This window comes from Helianthus annuus, chromosome 12 (genome assembly GCF_002127325.2).
Source record: "Helianthus annuus cultivar XRQ/B chromosome 12, HanXRQr2.0-SUNRISE, whole genome shotgun sequence".
NCBI classification, from domain to species: domain Eukaryota; kingdom Viridiplantae; phylum Streptophyta; class Magnoliopsida; order Asterales; family Asteraceae; genus Helianthus; species Helianthus annuus.
This window is the reverse complement of record NC_035444.2, coordinates 14124929-14139712: the sequence shown is the minus strand read 5'-3', so window position 1 is coordinate 14139712 and position 14784 is coordinate 14124929. Positions and strand designations below refer to the sequence as shown.

The window sequence follows — 14784 nt, the reverse complement described above, 5'->3', positions numbered from 1 at the left end:
TTAAATTTACTAATATTAATATTGTATTAATGTATAAAAGATTTAAAAATAATAATAATAATTCTACTAATATATTTTCGTTCCTTTCATTGATTATAGAGATTTCCATGTTTACAATACTAGTCTTCATTTCACACAAATTACATCACTCGTGCCTTATCAAATTCGAAAACCTTGATATTGATCATATGTTATAACATAAAACATTTTTACAGTCAATGCATTCGAGTTTGCTATTTTGCCGCCCAAACAACCCAGTTGACCTTTCCTTTTCTTTGACTCAATCCCGGCGAACCTTTCCGTTTCCGACTCGCCAATCACTTCCGTTTTGACCGAGAATTTCCATGTTGTCGTGCCAATCATGGCGGGTTTCAATCTCCGACATGTAATCACTCGCAACCTTCCAAACGAACCCATCAATCAACCCCGTTACCATGTTTATCGAACTCCTATAAATACCGAACCAACCTTTACCTCATTTCTCACACCGACCTTTCTCTCTCTTGTACCACGCGATCACCATTCTAAACACCACACCTCCTTTTCTGTTCAAAACACTTTTGCCGGAGTGTTCGCCATATGACTTGAAGCTTCGCCGGAGTTCGGAGCACACGCCGGAGCCCCCGAAGACTACGGACGTCGCAACAGTAATCGTTTCATATCGGTATACTCCTTTCCTTTCGTTTGTTTTAACCATTCGTTTAATCACTGATGAACCCTTATAATTCATGAAATATAGTCGATGTTCGGTTTGCTTTCGAAGAAGGTGAGCTAACTTGGTTCGAGTTCGCGTCTTTCATTTTCGGTATACACTTCTCACTTTGATCCTTGTTACGTTTTTGTTCTTATATAATACAAGAAGAATCACAGTTTAAGATAACAAACAATTCGAATCACGGACTCGGTATATTCTTTGACTAAATCGGATTGTCTTTTCTATTATTATACATAATGGAACTTTAATAGGGAATAACAAGAACAAATAAAACTATAATGTTGAGTTTTGAACCCTGTTAACAATCCGCAAAAAAAAAAAAAACCAAACTGAAACAAAATATAATTTACCGTTCATGTTTAGATGAAATTAAAACTATGATTTTTTTTTCAAAGTTACTGTTAATTTCTTTTCTAGTGTTATGTTATTTGATCCTATCCCATTATTCATCAAAACCTAACTGTAGTATAGGAAACAAAATTTGATAACAGTGAACTTGTACTCCTTTTTCTTTTAATTGAAGAAGATGAACCCTATATATCTCTCTAAAAGGAAAAATCTAATAAAAACATCATAAACGACAAAATAAGGTTTTGTCCTTATTATTATTTTTTCTACACTTATATTATTCTTTTTGTTCTTTTTTTTTTCTTTTTCTAATAAGTATATATGAACTATGTCAAGCACTATAAAGGAATTGGAAACCAGAATATGGTCGGGCTTGGATTTGCGCTAAGGCCAAGTCTGGCCGAATTTTTTTGTCATCTTTAAGTAATTTTTGGGATGGTTTAATGCTTACTTCTTTTTCTAATATCCTTAAAAGTTAGAACGGATACTATTGTTTTTAATTCGTAAAACACTAAGTTTTGAAAGTTAAAAATCCCTTTTATTCCTTTTATAACTCTTTTAACACTTTCAATTATTTTTATCCACAATACCAACATAAATAAATTATTATAATTCTTTTATGGTTAATAATAAAATATATTAAATTATCTAATTAAGCTATTGTAAACCATAAAATATTAGGAATAACAAGATCGTATGTGGTATTTTAATTTCTAGGTTAAACTCTCTCGTTCGTTATCTTGGGTTTCTCCACATTAACTCGTACGTTCTTACAAGAAAGCGCAACGCAATCAATGTGAGTATACATGACCCATTTTCGTTTTACACTTTTTGGGTGCAATATGTATTCCTTATCAAATTACACAATCACGTTAAACATTTTATGCACACTCTATCCTTACTCTATGTGATACATTTTAATCATGTTAGACATGTTATGCTATTGTAAACACTCATGACTATGTGTTCATTAACGTTGCAAGCCTCCCCTAACAATGGTAGCGCTATAGGTTGAGAAACGCCCCTCCTGTTCTATGAGCAGGTATTGTTAGGTTTAACTATGTCAACCTACTCAAATTCGTTTGGGTACACTTTAATTGCGTTAAACTTTGGTTTGGGCACATAGAGTAACATCGTTTCGAGTATATACTGTTTACATGATATTGTATTTCACATTTGGATATGAGCAACATTTTAAACACGTACTATGCTATGTATGAAAACTTGTATACTCGCCAACATGCTTTTGTTGATTTATTTTAATACATATTGCAGGTTGAATGATCAAGAAAACAAGAATCAAGCTAGGATGGACATTAGAAACCCACTTAGCATTTTGATTATTGTTAAATGTTATGTTTATTTATTTGGAACTATGTATCCCATTTTGAGATTTAATGAAATCAATTAATTCATATTGTCACAATAGTGTTATGTTGTTTTGAGCAATTTGTTCGTCTCATCCCGATGTTTCCGCCATCGGTTGGGGTGTGACAGATTGGTATTAGAGCCATAACTATAGGGAATTAGGTAGGATTGCCTTACTTGTCCCTAGTCTATAGTAGGAGTACTCTGATACCATATTGGTATCAGAGCCATAACTATAGGGAATTAGGAATGCCTTGCCTAGTCTATAGTTTAGGAGCTTTTTCACTATGTGTTGCTTAAAACAACTTCCCTTCTATCTACTTTGCTTCTCTCTATTTTCTTTTGGACTCTTAATATACATGCCTTTTCTAAGGCTAACACAATACACACTTGGAGGCTTTGAAGACACTCTTACAATACAATCGAAATGATTCATCAAGATAGGGGTGATTCCCACACTTGGTGATGATTTTCACTCAGCTATACTTTGATTTTTGCATGAAATCTACCCTCAAGTTAGGAGTGATATACAAACCTTGAAGGGAGTTTTCCATTTCATGTTCTAGTGGACCCTTATCTTTTGATAAGTACCAACCACGTTAGGGTACGATGTTATCAAGTTAGAGGTGATACTCGCATCTTGTTAACTAGTCCCACTCCTCGATTTTCGCTCTCGCCAAAGTCTCGATTTCCCAATCGATTAAGGACGTGTAGTAACTGGAAGGGTTAGGTACCGGTAGTCGGGACGTCCTGTCTAGGCTTGGCATTCGTATAAATCCATTAAGGACCCGTTGCCTACCTGGGGACCATCGTTGAGAGTACTAATACCTAATAGGCCAAAGCACGTTTCGTTAATTCGAGAAGGTCTTCGATTCACTTTGGAATAGTCTTATGTTACGTTCCGTGACAATCCATGTTTTATGTTAAATCTCTTTTATGCTATCTCAATTTTAATAATTACGGAAACTTTAATAATTAAATAGCGCAATTAGCATAACGCCTATCAAAACCCAGATGTCGACACCAAACCTTTTACACACTGATGTAAAATAATATTTTGGGATTTTTAAAGATTTTTAATTATTGTTAACCTGCTCATAACCTGCGGTTATGGCAACGGTTCGGTAAATACCGAATATACCCTTTTCGGCCATAACTTGAGTTCTACAAGGTCTTTTGACCCGATTCCAGTTGCTACTGATTTTAAATAATAAATAAAGTATTTTAGACTTATTAAACTGTTCGGGAAACTCAGATTTCCTGTAGAACTCAGAAACCTCTTTTAAAAATCTTTAAAATGACCGAAATACCCCCACGGGGCATAATATGAACTTAAACTCGTTACGGGCATTATGGAAGGTATCCTACTGATACCACAACCTCTTTAAGGCATATTGACTTAGGAAACCAGTGTAGGACTCTTACGGTTACCCGTTACGCCATTTGCGCGCACGGTTCGGCTTATGTAACTAGTTTACATAAACTAGCCGAAACGGGTCAAACCATGTTGTTTTGACCCCAAAATCCAGAGTGTGGTTATTATACCCATATAAAACAAGTCTTCAAACTTGTTGGGTCCAAATCACATTCCATTCTCGGTTTTCGCCTTTCACTGACCGGTCTAAGCTACGGCTAAATTAATGACCCGTTTGGATTCTAATAGGTTATTTTAAACCTTCGTTCCAGAATAGGAGACCAATAAAAGCTATCTGTGATTTATTCAATTAAGGATTTATACTTGCAAAGGTAAATACTTTTAACTTATTTTCCGTTATACGGGCTTGGGTTACGGCATATAGCATGCCGCTTGATCGAGCATCAAATTCTCCACCGTTGAGTGGGTAATTGAATAAATTTGATCGGCTCGTTTAAACAGTCTTGTTACTTAAAAGCCTTTGGGGGGTTAATGACCATGTCCCGGATATCCCTGGCATCATTTTACGAAATGGCCACGACCTAAGCACGGAGTGTAGGCGTACACTCGTCAGTGCATAAATAGTTCGCTGTGGTGTGTCTATTGATCTTTAACCCGGACTTGATCCGGGCTACTGAACGCATAAGGAACATGTAATTCGTTCACAAGATTATATATATTTAAATAATTCTCCCAAGTTATAAAAGAGTTTGTGCCTTGTGCATTCAAATCAATTTTAATAAATATTTTTCAAAAGTGTCGGTTGAATGTATTTACCAGTGTAAACTGACGTATTTTCCCAAAAAGATTAAATGCAGGTACTAAACGTAATTGGCTGGCTATATCTCCTTGGCATCTTAAAGAGTCTCGCAAGCTTAAGGATGCCTTCGTCTGTTGAACAATATTTATATTTTTATTTGATCCCCTGTGGATACTTTTCGACTATTCGTAATACATTTGATATTACAAACAATGGTTGAAATATAATTATCTTTATGCTTCCGCTGTGCATTCATATATTGTGTGGTTTGACTATATTGTTGCCAACTACGTCACGATAATCCCCCACCGGGCCCACTGGTGAGACACGTGGAAATCGAGGTGTGACACCGAGCTTTGGGTTTTACTCACGAGGCGAACTCGAACTCAAATAAGTAGGTTCGAACTGAGCTGAGCTCGAGCTTCATAAAAACATGACGAGCTGAGCTCGAGCCTAGTCGAGCTCTGACTCGGCCGGACTAGGTTTTTGTAGTTTTGAAAGACTATACAAATGTATATTCATAAGTTATACATAGTTCTATAAGATATTTCTTTGGTAGAATATTGATGCATTTTTTTTTGTTTGTGAAAGAATACTTGTCATATTTTGTATCACAAAATCATTAAGCATGATGATATATTATTTTGTTAGTAGTGGATTAGCCCGTGCCACGCATGTGGTAATTCGTATCGGTGTCAGTACCGAACATTGATCGTAATCCACATGGTACAGATGTAGTTTGGAAGGGATCAGTTTGATTCATCGCTGATACCAACACTTGTTGTAGCTTACATAAACACCGCTATCGCCTCACGCATAAGATTATTCGCCTCACGCCCAAGCCAGGTGGCATGTCGCCCGGCATGAGGTGGCACTAACACCGGAGAAAGGGTCGGGGTTGGTGGCGTGAGAGGGGGAAGGCATGGAGGAGATCACGACGTGAATTAAAAGGGACTTGGTGTGGCCATGCCCATCAACTAATAAGGTTTTTCTAGATTTTAATATTATTTTAATAAGGCGTGAAAGGGGGCGAAACCATTGTAGGGGTTAGTGAAAAAAGTGAAGGAAAATAGTGTGGTGATGTGTGAATGAGGTGAACGTTACTTTATGATGTGGTAGTGAGGTGGAGTGAAAGGTCGTGAAACCATAGCACATGGTCTAAACATTTAGAAGCCTATTGAGTCGTTGCCATGCACAACCACCTAGCCACCACCAAACACTACAGCACCACCGCTATATCGTTTTCCTTTCACGTCGTCACCACCTACGATGGTTATTCCACCCTTTGTTGTCATCGCTGCTCGTCGCGATTGTTATTCTAAAATCATCACCAATCTGTTGCCGGCACCATCCAGTGTATACCCGTTTTTGTGCCATCGTCGCTGGAAAAATGTCGCGTCATATTTGTTAATGATCGTGACATGCAATGTCCGATCTGTTATTCACTCACCTTGTCCTTGTCTCTTTAAGTCGTGGCCCAAAAGATCATCTTTCGCAAGTTGGTTAAGATGCGGCGACGACTCGAAGGTTGCTGCATGCCTACATCGGGAAAGTAGGAGGAAGTTCGACTAAAGAACCGTCGTTGCAATCGCCCCCGTGAGATCTGGCAAATGAGGTTGCAATGGTGGTGGTGACCTTGTGCTTGTACCTTATGCGTTTTTATTTGCACTATAGCACTGATTGTTGCCATAGGTCGCACGTTGCAGCGGCAACGCCTAGGTGTATATAGCTTGCGACACGTTATGTGATGCGTTAACCATATGAAAATGCGTGTTTTGACATATTCGATCTAAAGTATTGCGGTTACAAAAGAAACAGAATCGAACTCGAGTTGGTTCGTTTAGAGAGCGTTCCACCTAACCACTACACCACCCTTACATTTGCATAAAGACTTAGTGGCGTCAAGACGTACAATAACTCAAATTTATACCGTAGGCTGAAAATGCATTATATTTGACCCGACTCGTTTTCGAACACAATTTATATCAAAACGTAGACCAATAAAAAACATACAAAAAAAACAAGCATTGAAGCGTGAATTTATACCGACGCATACATTTAAATGTCAAAATATAGATCAACTAAAAATGTACATAAAAATAAGTATGAAAACGTGTTATATTTGACCCTAATCATTTCTAAAAAAATACGCCAAAACGTGAATTTATACTGACAGATACATAAAAATAACGAAGTGAAAAATATTTTTTAAAAGCCAAGAATGAAAATATGGGGTACTTTTGAAAAGTTAGAACTCAGGTGGGATGAAAATGACATTTTATAAAGTTTTGGAAAGTGTAAGGGATGTAAATGTCAATTTCAAAAGTTTAGGGACTGTTTTTGTCACGTTCTAAACTTTAGGGGTTGTTTTGTCTTTTTGTCTGGCCTATTTTTGTCAAGCTGGGAACTTGAAGAGTTGTTTTGTATTTTGGTCGGTGGCATAGGCCACCTTTTGTTTTAAGAAAAAAAAATTACATCGAAATATGAATTTACATCGACACGTACATAAAAATAACCACGCCAGATAAAGTTTTTTTTCCTTTAAAACCAAAAAATGAAAATAGGGGAGGTAAATTTGAAAAGTTAGAACTCAATAAGGTGAAAATGACATTTGATAAAGTTTTTAAAAAGTGTAGAGAGTGTAAATGTCAATTGTGATAGTTTAGGGGTTGTTTTTACCAAGTTCTAAAATTTTAGAGTTTGTTTTGTCTTTTTATTTAGTTGTTTTTGTCAAGCTGGAAACTTGTGGGGTTGTTTTGTATTTTACTTACACATATCAAAATTTATCCTATACGTTTTTAAATTTATCCTACACATATTGAAATTTGTATTACACACCTCGTAATTTATGCTGCACTTTAAATTATATATATATTTTTTTCTTTCTTTTAAATATGTTTTTTTAATAATAATTTACAAATTTAATGTAGTTAGCTATTAAAAATGAAGACTATCAATTAATGATCTATCTAATTTTACCAATATACCCTTACACTAGTATTAAATACAAAAAATAAATGAAGTAAAATAACACATTCTTATTGGAGACAAATGGATGGAGCTAACGAGCCGGATGAAAATGGCAAGATTTCAACCTTTTGGATCCAGATGCAAAAAAAACAAACCTTTGGATGAAAGTCGCAAACTGGCCAAACCTCAGGGGCAAAAATGGCATTTTACTCTTTTAAAATTTAAAGATTCATCATGCATATCCTTCTAAATTTCATAAAAACACTAACAAAATCTTATTTACGATTCCATGGTTGCTAAAACAAAATCAGGAAAATATTAACCATGAAATGTGTAAATACAATATCGATGAAATTGCCAGTATTGTATTTACAACAACCAGATATGGAATGTTAACCTTTGCATGAGGATTCAAAGTTGACTTTTCTGAAGTCAAAGAGCCCACTGATGAACTAGGTGATAATCCGGGCCCACTTGAAGCAGGGGCAGCATTTCCAGATTCTGATGTGGATGATACTTCACTAGAATTTGCCTTTTCTTGAACGTTAGATGAGACATGGGATGGTGCATGTGCAGTAGCAGTTGCTGAAAGTCCTTTATAGATAAGAGAATATTATGAAAAGAGTGAATTTCAAGGATTGTCCTTTATCTTTATACCCATTTTCAGGCGCTGTCCTTTATGTTTAAAATTGACGAGTTTTGTCGTTTATGTTTTCATATCATACACGTTTTGTCCTTTAGGCCTAACCCAGTTAGTTTTTTCAGTTAAATTTGGTCATATGCTTTGCACATGAGGGCATTTTTGTCAATTCAAAGGTAAGTTCAACAGCAGATTTACAGCTCAAAGCTTTTGAACCTTTGAATTGACAAAAATGCCCTCATGTGCAAAGCATGTGACCAAATTTAACTGAAAAAACTAACTGGGTTAGGCCTAAAGGACAAAACGTGTATGATATGAAGACATAAAGGACAAAACTCGTCAATTTTAAACATAAAGGACATCGCCTGAAAATGGGTATAAAGATAAAGGACAATCCTTGAAATTCACTCTTATGAAAAAGAAACAAACAGCCTGTTGTCACTAATATAAACAATAAAGATTATCATTGCCATAGGTATAAAAAAATACTAACCCTCGGATTTTGAAGCCTGGCTTTGCTCATACAACTGCATTAATCAAACACAATATGAACGGTCGGAAATTATTATAAATTATAGATCATAATAGCATACATATGGACATCTAAAAGGAGTAGTTAGCCAGTGGTAAGTGGTAAAAACACAAAATTTACCATGTGCTTTTCTGTATCATCTTTAGTGTGATTACTTCCAACACGCTGTTGATTAGTCTGATTGTTTTCAACACTGTACAAACAAAGGCTTAGTGGGAAACTTGATTTAAAAACATCACAATTTGAAAGGAAAAAAAACCAATATATGTATATGGATTAGGATCAAATACAAAGGATCCTAATTGTAAGAAGTGTAAGAAGGATTTATAGAGTGACAAGTGTCCAATAACCTAAAAAAACCCACTACACAAAAAAACCCCACTACAAAAAAAACCCCACTACAAAAAAAAAAAAAAAAAAAAAAACCTTAAACATCCACCACCACCAAAAACCTAAACCCCCCCCCCACACATCACCCACCCTAAAAAAAAAAAAATTTTTTTTTTTTTTTGCCGAGGGAGTGGGGGGTGGGGGGTGGGTGTTTAGTTTTTATTAGTTTTTTTTTTTAGGTTTTTTTTTTTTTTTTTTTTGGGGGGGGGGGGGGTGTTAGGTTTTTTTAGGTTTTTGGGGGGTGGGGGTGGGGGTTAGGTTTTTTTAGGTTTTTGGGGGGTGGGGGGGGGGTTAGGTTTTTTTAGGGTTTTTTTGGTGAGGTATAGGTTTTTTGAGTACTACAATTAGAAGCCTTTGTAGAATAACTTGACCCATATATATATATATATACATACATGCTTTGGCCATCTAGAGCATCAGATGGATGGAAGTCATTGCTAGTACTCAAAATGGAATCCGAAACATCTCCAAAGGTTTCATCATTTCGTGAATCCAAAACGTCTTCATTTTCGTCATAACCACTATCATCAACCACGCGAGTAACAGATGAATATTTAGTTTCTTCATCGAGATCAAACTTGTCATGAAAGTGGATGCCTCTTTCCTAATTACAAAAAAAAAGTAAAGGATTTAAGAATTTATAAAATTTGTTTCAATAAAAAAACAGTGGATTTGTATGAAGAAGCAAAAACTTACTTCTGCTAAATGAAGATCTTGGGTGTCCTCACCCTCGATTTCTCTAGCTAATCTTAAGGCTTCCTTTTCTAACTCTCTCATTTGAGGGCCTCTATCAAGCTTTGTTGTGTAGAGCTCCTCGTTAAAGGTACTTTTTACTCCAAATAATGTTGCATTTGCTTCAAATTGATCCCAACCCCTGTGCCAGTGATGGTCAAATGTATTGTCTAGTTCAGGGCACTCCGGATGATCATCATCTGGGACCCACGGTTCCAACTCTCGTTCCAAGTCAACATGCCGGGAGTGAGAAATATTAGAGTCTATCATAATGTCATGCAGTTGATCATGCTCAAGTTCATTCATTAACCCATCGCTAGTCATCAATACACTCTAGCACCAATAATAAAAGAAAAAATGCACTTTCATCAATACATATAAATAAGAGTAAAGTACACGCATGGTCCCTATGGTTAATCAAAATTTTGGATTTAGTCCCTACTTTTTTAAAAGTACATGTGATATACATCAGGTTCGGTTACTGAAATGGGTTAACTGGGTCACATTTTTACCCACATCCGAACCCGAACACCCGCCATGATCCGACCCATCAGCAGCAAATTAGAGCCATATTTTTATTTTCTATTTTATTTCCAATTTATGCAACTTAATTCCCACGTTTCCTTCTTTTTATTTTTCTGCATTTTAGTTCAAAGTTTGTGATAGTGGTCAAAGTCAGTTTGCATGTTTTTAGGTAGTGGGTCAGCTTCTTTTTTTTGTTTCTAGATGTACGAGCAAATGGCAAGATGCAAAGGGGTGTTTTGTTTTGTGAAAATATCTATGTTAATTTTACTCATTGGATTATGAGTTGAGTTAATATTATTCCTTGCTAGTTCAAACTTGGCATGTTTCAATGGTGTACTTGGAGCCTAGATTAGAGTCAAATGGTGTATCTGTATCTTGATTCTTGTTTAGTTTTCCCCTAATCGTTTTTCTTGTGTGGTGTTTCTGTAACACAAGAGACCGTTAGATCTATCCGTTTTATTTAGAGTTTTTTTAATTTCCTAGCCGTTACTGAACCGATTGTTATCAACACGGATGGTCCCTGTGGTTTGCACTTTGTAACGCATTTAGTCCTCATCTAACAAATCTAAAGGTTTTGGCTGGTCCAAGTAAGGGACTAAATGCGTTACATAGTACAAACGACATTGACCATCCATGTAGTTTTGGCAAAAGTTGGGGACTAAATGCGTTTCAAAGTGCAAACCACAAGGACCATCCGTGTACCTTTGGAAAGCCAGGGACCAAATCCAAAGTTTTGGTCAACCACAGAGACCATCCGTGTACTTTACTCTATTAGTTAACCAACAAAACATCCTAAATACTTAACTTTTAAGTTATCCCTAAAGTCTAAACATCTCCAGAAAGATAGTTGTAAGAATATGATTTTTTAAAGATGACTGAATATAAAAGCAAACCTTTGCTACAATCTGCACAAGTTCTTTAGCAGGTATTATTAACATCTTAGAAGGGGGCTTTTGAACAGCATCTAAACTGTTTTTCTGTCCATGAGATGAACCAGCCTTTGTTACACGAGCCATTTTCAAGATTATTCCTGCAAATAGCAAGAAATAATATATTCAGAAAAGAAACTATGCATTATTTTAACAATAATATGAATACGGCTGCAAACGAACTGAACGTTCAGTGAACAGTTCGTGAATCGTTCGGCGGGAAGTTCGTTTGTGTTTGTTCGTTTAATAAATAAACGAACACTAACAAACAATTCGGTTTGTTTAGTTAAACGAGAGACCGCGTTCGTTCATTTATGTTCGTGAACGTCCGGTAACGAGTTTGTTTATGTTCGTTTGTGTTCAATAGTTTGTTAGTGCTTTTAACTTTCATATTTTATTTAAAAACTTCAAAATTCTGACAAACAAAATATTTAATAAGCATTACTGTATTTTATTATTCTATTTATGAACGCTTGTTTGTGTTCGTTTGTTTTCATTTGTGTTTATGAACATTAGAGTGTGTCCGTTTGTGTTCATGAACGTTTGTTTGCGTTTATTACCTAAAAACCTAACATTAACAAACGAAAACGAACACGTTCATTTCCTTAACGAACGAACACGAACAGAAAATCCCGTTCGGTAAGTGTCCATGAAAAGTTCGTGAACACATATACTTCTGTAACAAACGAACACAAACAAGGTCTTGTTCACGTTCGTTCGGTTCGTTTGCGGCCCTAAATATGAATGCCAAAGAAAGTACCAAAATCTTTCTCAGCATTTGTGGCATGAAATATTCCAGTAAACACAGAACCATCGATGACCTGGACCTCCACCTGGTGCCCTATGAGGCATGTTGTTGTATAAACTAGTCGATGACGAGACAGGCTTTCAATTCCCCCTTTGTTTTCAGTTTCTAAACATAGACAAACTGAATTTAGAATGATGGCATTGTAAAATCACAAGACGATTGGGTAAAAAAAGTTGTACCTGCCGTTGTCGTTCTGCTGATGTTTGATTTTCCAGAATGGAATTTATTTTCCACTCGAGTGCCTGTTTCTTTTTCACCTCTTCTACGAGCGAATCCATTTGCGGATGATCTGGACTGTGCAACTTGTTGTGGGTTCATTCCGGAACCGAATTAGTAATGTATCTGCTAAAAAAATCATCATGATCTGCTAAAAGGTGCCAGAGGTGATTTTGTAAATAAAACTTATAAAAAACGCGAGTGTAATCTATATTTATAGATATATGGTGCATTTCTATTTGTTTTCTTTAATAGCATATAATCCCAATGAAAGCATGAGTTTGCTTTCTTATTGTAAACAATGAAGATGATAATTCTTCATTCGATAAAATTATTTTTCATACAAATAGATTATAGTATTATACCTTGTTCAACATCATACAACTGCATTCGACAAAATTATCTTTCATACAAGACCTAAGTTTGTACCTACTTACATAAAACCAACCATTCCAGCATAAGTTTAAAAAGTGCGATCTTAGGTAGGACTACTTTTATTTACGACCGACATCAGAATGCTGGTTACAACATGACCCGCATTTTACTAGGGTTTGATAATTCTTCACGTAGGACTGCTTAAACAGACACCACGCGTTACACAAGCCCCCATCGCTTTAATTATACACGGCTGCTTAATTGACGGTGTGGAAGTTAGGTATCCACAAAAACTTCGCTTGGTAGCTAACTGTTGAATCGAGTGACATTTCATGTAAGCCACTAAGACCTAAATGTATAAAGTTCCTGCATGATGTGTTCATGATTAAATAGCCAAATAACATAACTAAGATAAAAGGTAGTCTATTGTGCAGCGTGCCTATTTGATTCAAAGCTCTCCCCTCTACTATGCAACAACAGCGTAAAGAAATTCACTCGTCGACATGGGACACACCTCAACAAATTAGGCATATATTCACTCGTCGGTTTTTTTATCAAAGAAAATGCTTCAATATATTCAAGCAGTGCTCTTAATTATACATAGATAACAACAGAAATAGCAATTTCCCTTCGTTTTCTTCTTGAAGTTTCAATCCTTAAGCAACTAGTGGAGATAAAGAAGGTCTTCCATCATCCTATTGCAGGCTTCTTATCATTTTCCATTCATTGTATACAACTACAACTAGAGCTGAATTTGAAGAAACATATAGGTATAACTTGCAGCGCGTAGACGTAGGTTAGCTCCGCGCGTTCATTGGTTTTCGTATTGTAATTGTATGTCAAATGTTGAATACCTAACAATAACTCCAACGCCTCACCTTCTTAAGTTCTCAAATCTTATAAACCAAACCATACAACTACAGAGACCAAAAACCCTAATCACCTAATAAAAACCAGAATATCAGCGTATGGTTCTAATTTCAGAAGAATCCTAAATCACAATCAGTACAATGAAACTTGTATCTAAAAGCAAAAACCCTAAACCTAAACTATTGGCATCATGTTGGAGGTAACCGATTCACACAATCATTAAGTATGTATCCAACTATCCATACACAATTCATAAACAGGAAAACCTGTTCCTCTAGTATGTGTGCGTGACATCATCATACGTCAATATACGGCGATAAATTCAGACGATTGTATAATGAAAGAAAGAAAGAAAGAGAAAGAAGGATTACCGAAAATATGTTGAAAAACGATGATCAGAAGAGAAATCGTGTTGAAATAGGTGAAATCAAGGAACAATTCGTACTTTTGTGACTGATTTCTCGGTGGAATTTTGGAAACAAATGAAAGTTCAGACCCTAAATCCAGCGAATAGTAGTAGTAGTAGTAGTAGCGTGTGATCGTGATCGTTTTCGTTTTCCCCCAAATTACCCACCAAAGGCTTAGGTTAGGTTTTCCCAGGGTAAAGAAGCCTAGAGGCTCGAAGCTATTTGTTATCGGTATAGACGTATAGTTAAAAGCTTGAAATGTTTAGTTATTGAGTCCGAGCTTGAAATGCAAAGCTCGTTTAAGCTCATGAGCTCAAATAAAATTCTAGTTTTTATACAGCGAGTCGAGCTTTGGCTCGTTTAAGCAATATTGAAGCGAGCATGAGCCGAGCTTTTAGCTCGTTTGAGGTTGTTTTCAAAATAGCTCGAGTCGAGCCAAGCCCGAGCTTTGGGTTTTACTCACGAGCCGAACTCGAACTCAAATAAGTAGGTTCGAACTGAGCTGAGCTCGAGCTTCATAAAAACATGACGAGCTGAACTCGAGCCTAGTCGAGTTCTGACTCGGCCGGACTAGGTTTTTGTAATTTTGAAAGAGTATAAAAATATATAATCATAAGTTATACATAGTTCTATAAGATATTTCTTTGGTAGAATATTGATGCATTTTTTTTGTTTGTGAAAGAATACTTGTCATATTTTGTATCACAAAATCATTAGGCATGATGATATATTATTTTGTTAGTAGTGGATTAGCCCGTGCCACGCATCTGGTAATTCGTATCGGT

General features: G+C 36.1%; 1 protein-coding gene across 3 annotated transcripts; it reads right to left on the bottom strand.

Moving 5' to 3' along the window:
- Window positions 1-7810: 7810 nt before the first annotated feature.
- Window positions 7811-14229, bottom strand: LOC110894193 (polyadenylate-binding protein-interacting protein 4-like). 3 transcript variants are annotated; one of them, XM_022141380.2, is made up of 9 exons: window positions 13964-14229; window positions 12311-12473; window positions 12084-12236; window positions 11288-11424; window positions 9834-10202; window positions 9533-9741; window positions 8868-8940; window positions 8709-8742; window positions 7811-8169 (listed from the first exon to the last, which is right to left on the bottom strand). In XM_022141380.2, the coding sequence occupies exons 2-9, from the start codon at window positions 12447-12449 to the stop codon at window positions 7883-7885; spliced, it is 1401 nt and encodes a 466-aa protein (XP_021997072.1). In that variant the 5' UTR covers window positions 12450-12473; window positions 13964-14229; the 3' UTR covers window positions 7811-7882. The 3 variants fall into 3 exon arrangements, with proteins under 3 accessions (XP_021997072.1, XP_021997074.1, XP_021997073.1); XM_022141382.2 differs by having other exon boundaries at window positions 7811-8160; XM_022141381.2 differs by having other exon boundaries at window positions 12311-12495; window positions 13964-14212.
- Between the last annotated feature and the right edge of the window lie 555 nt (window positions 14230-14784).

Coding starts and splice junctions, on each gene's coding strand:
- LOC110894193 (XM_022141380.2), bottom strand. CDS start 12,449: ATGAACCCACAACAAGTTGCACAGTCCAGATCATCCGCAAATGGATTC. Junction 9,742..9,833: donor AAGATCTTCATTTAGCAGAA/GTAAGTTTTTGC, acceptor TTTTGTAATTAG/GAAAGAGGCATCCACTTTCA. Junction 8,743..8,867: donor ATGATACAGAAAAGCACATG/GTAAATTTTGTG, acceptor TGATTAATGCAG/TTGTATGAGCAAAGCCAGGC.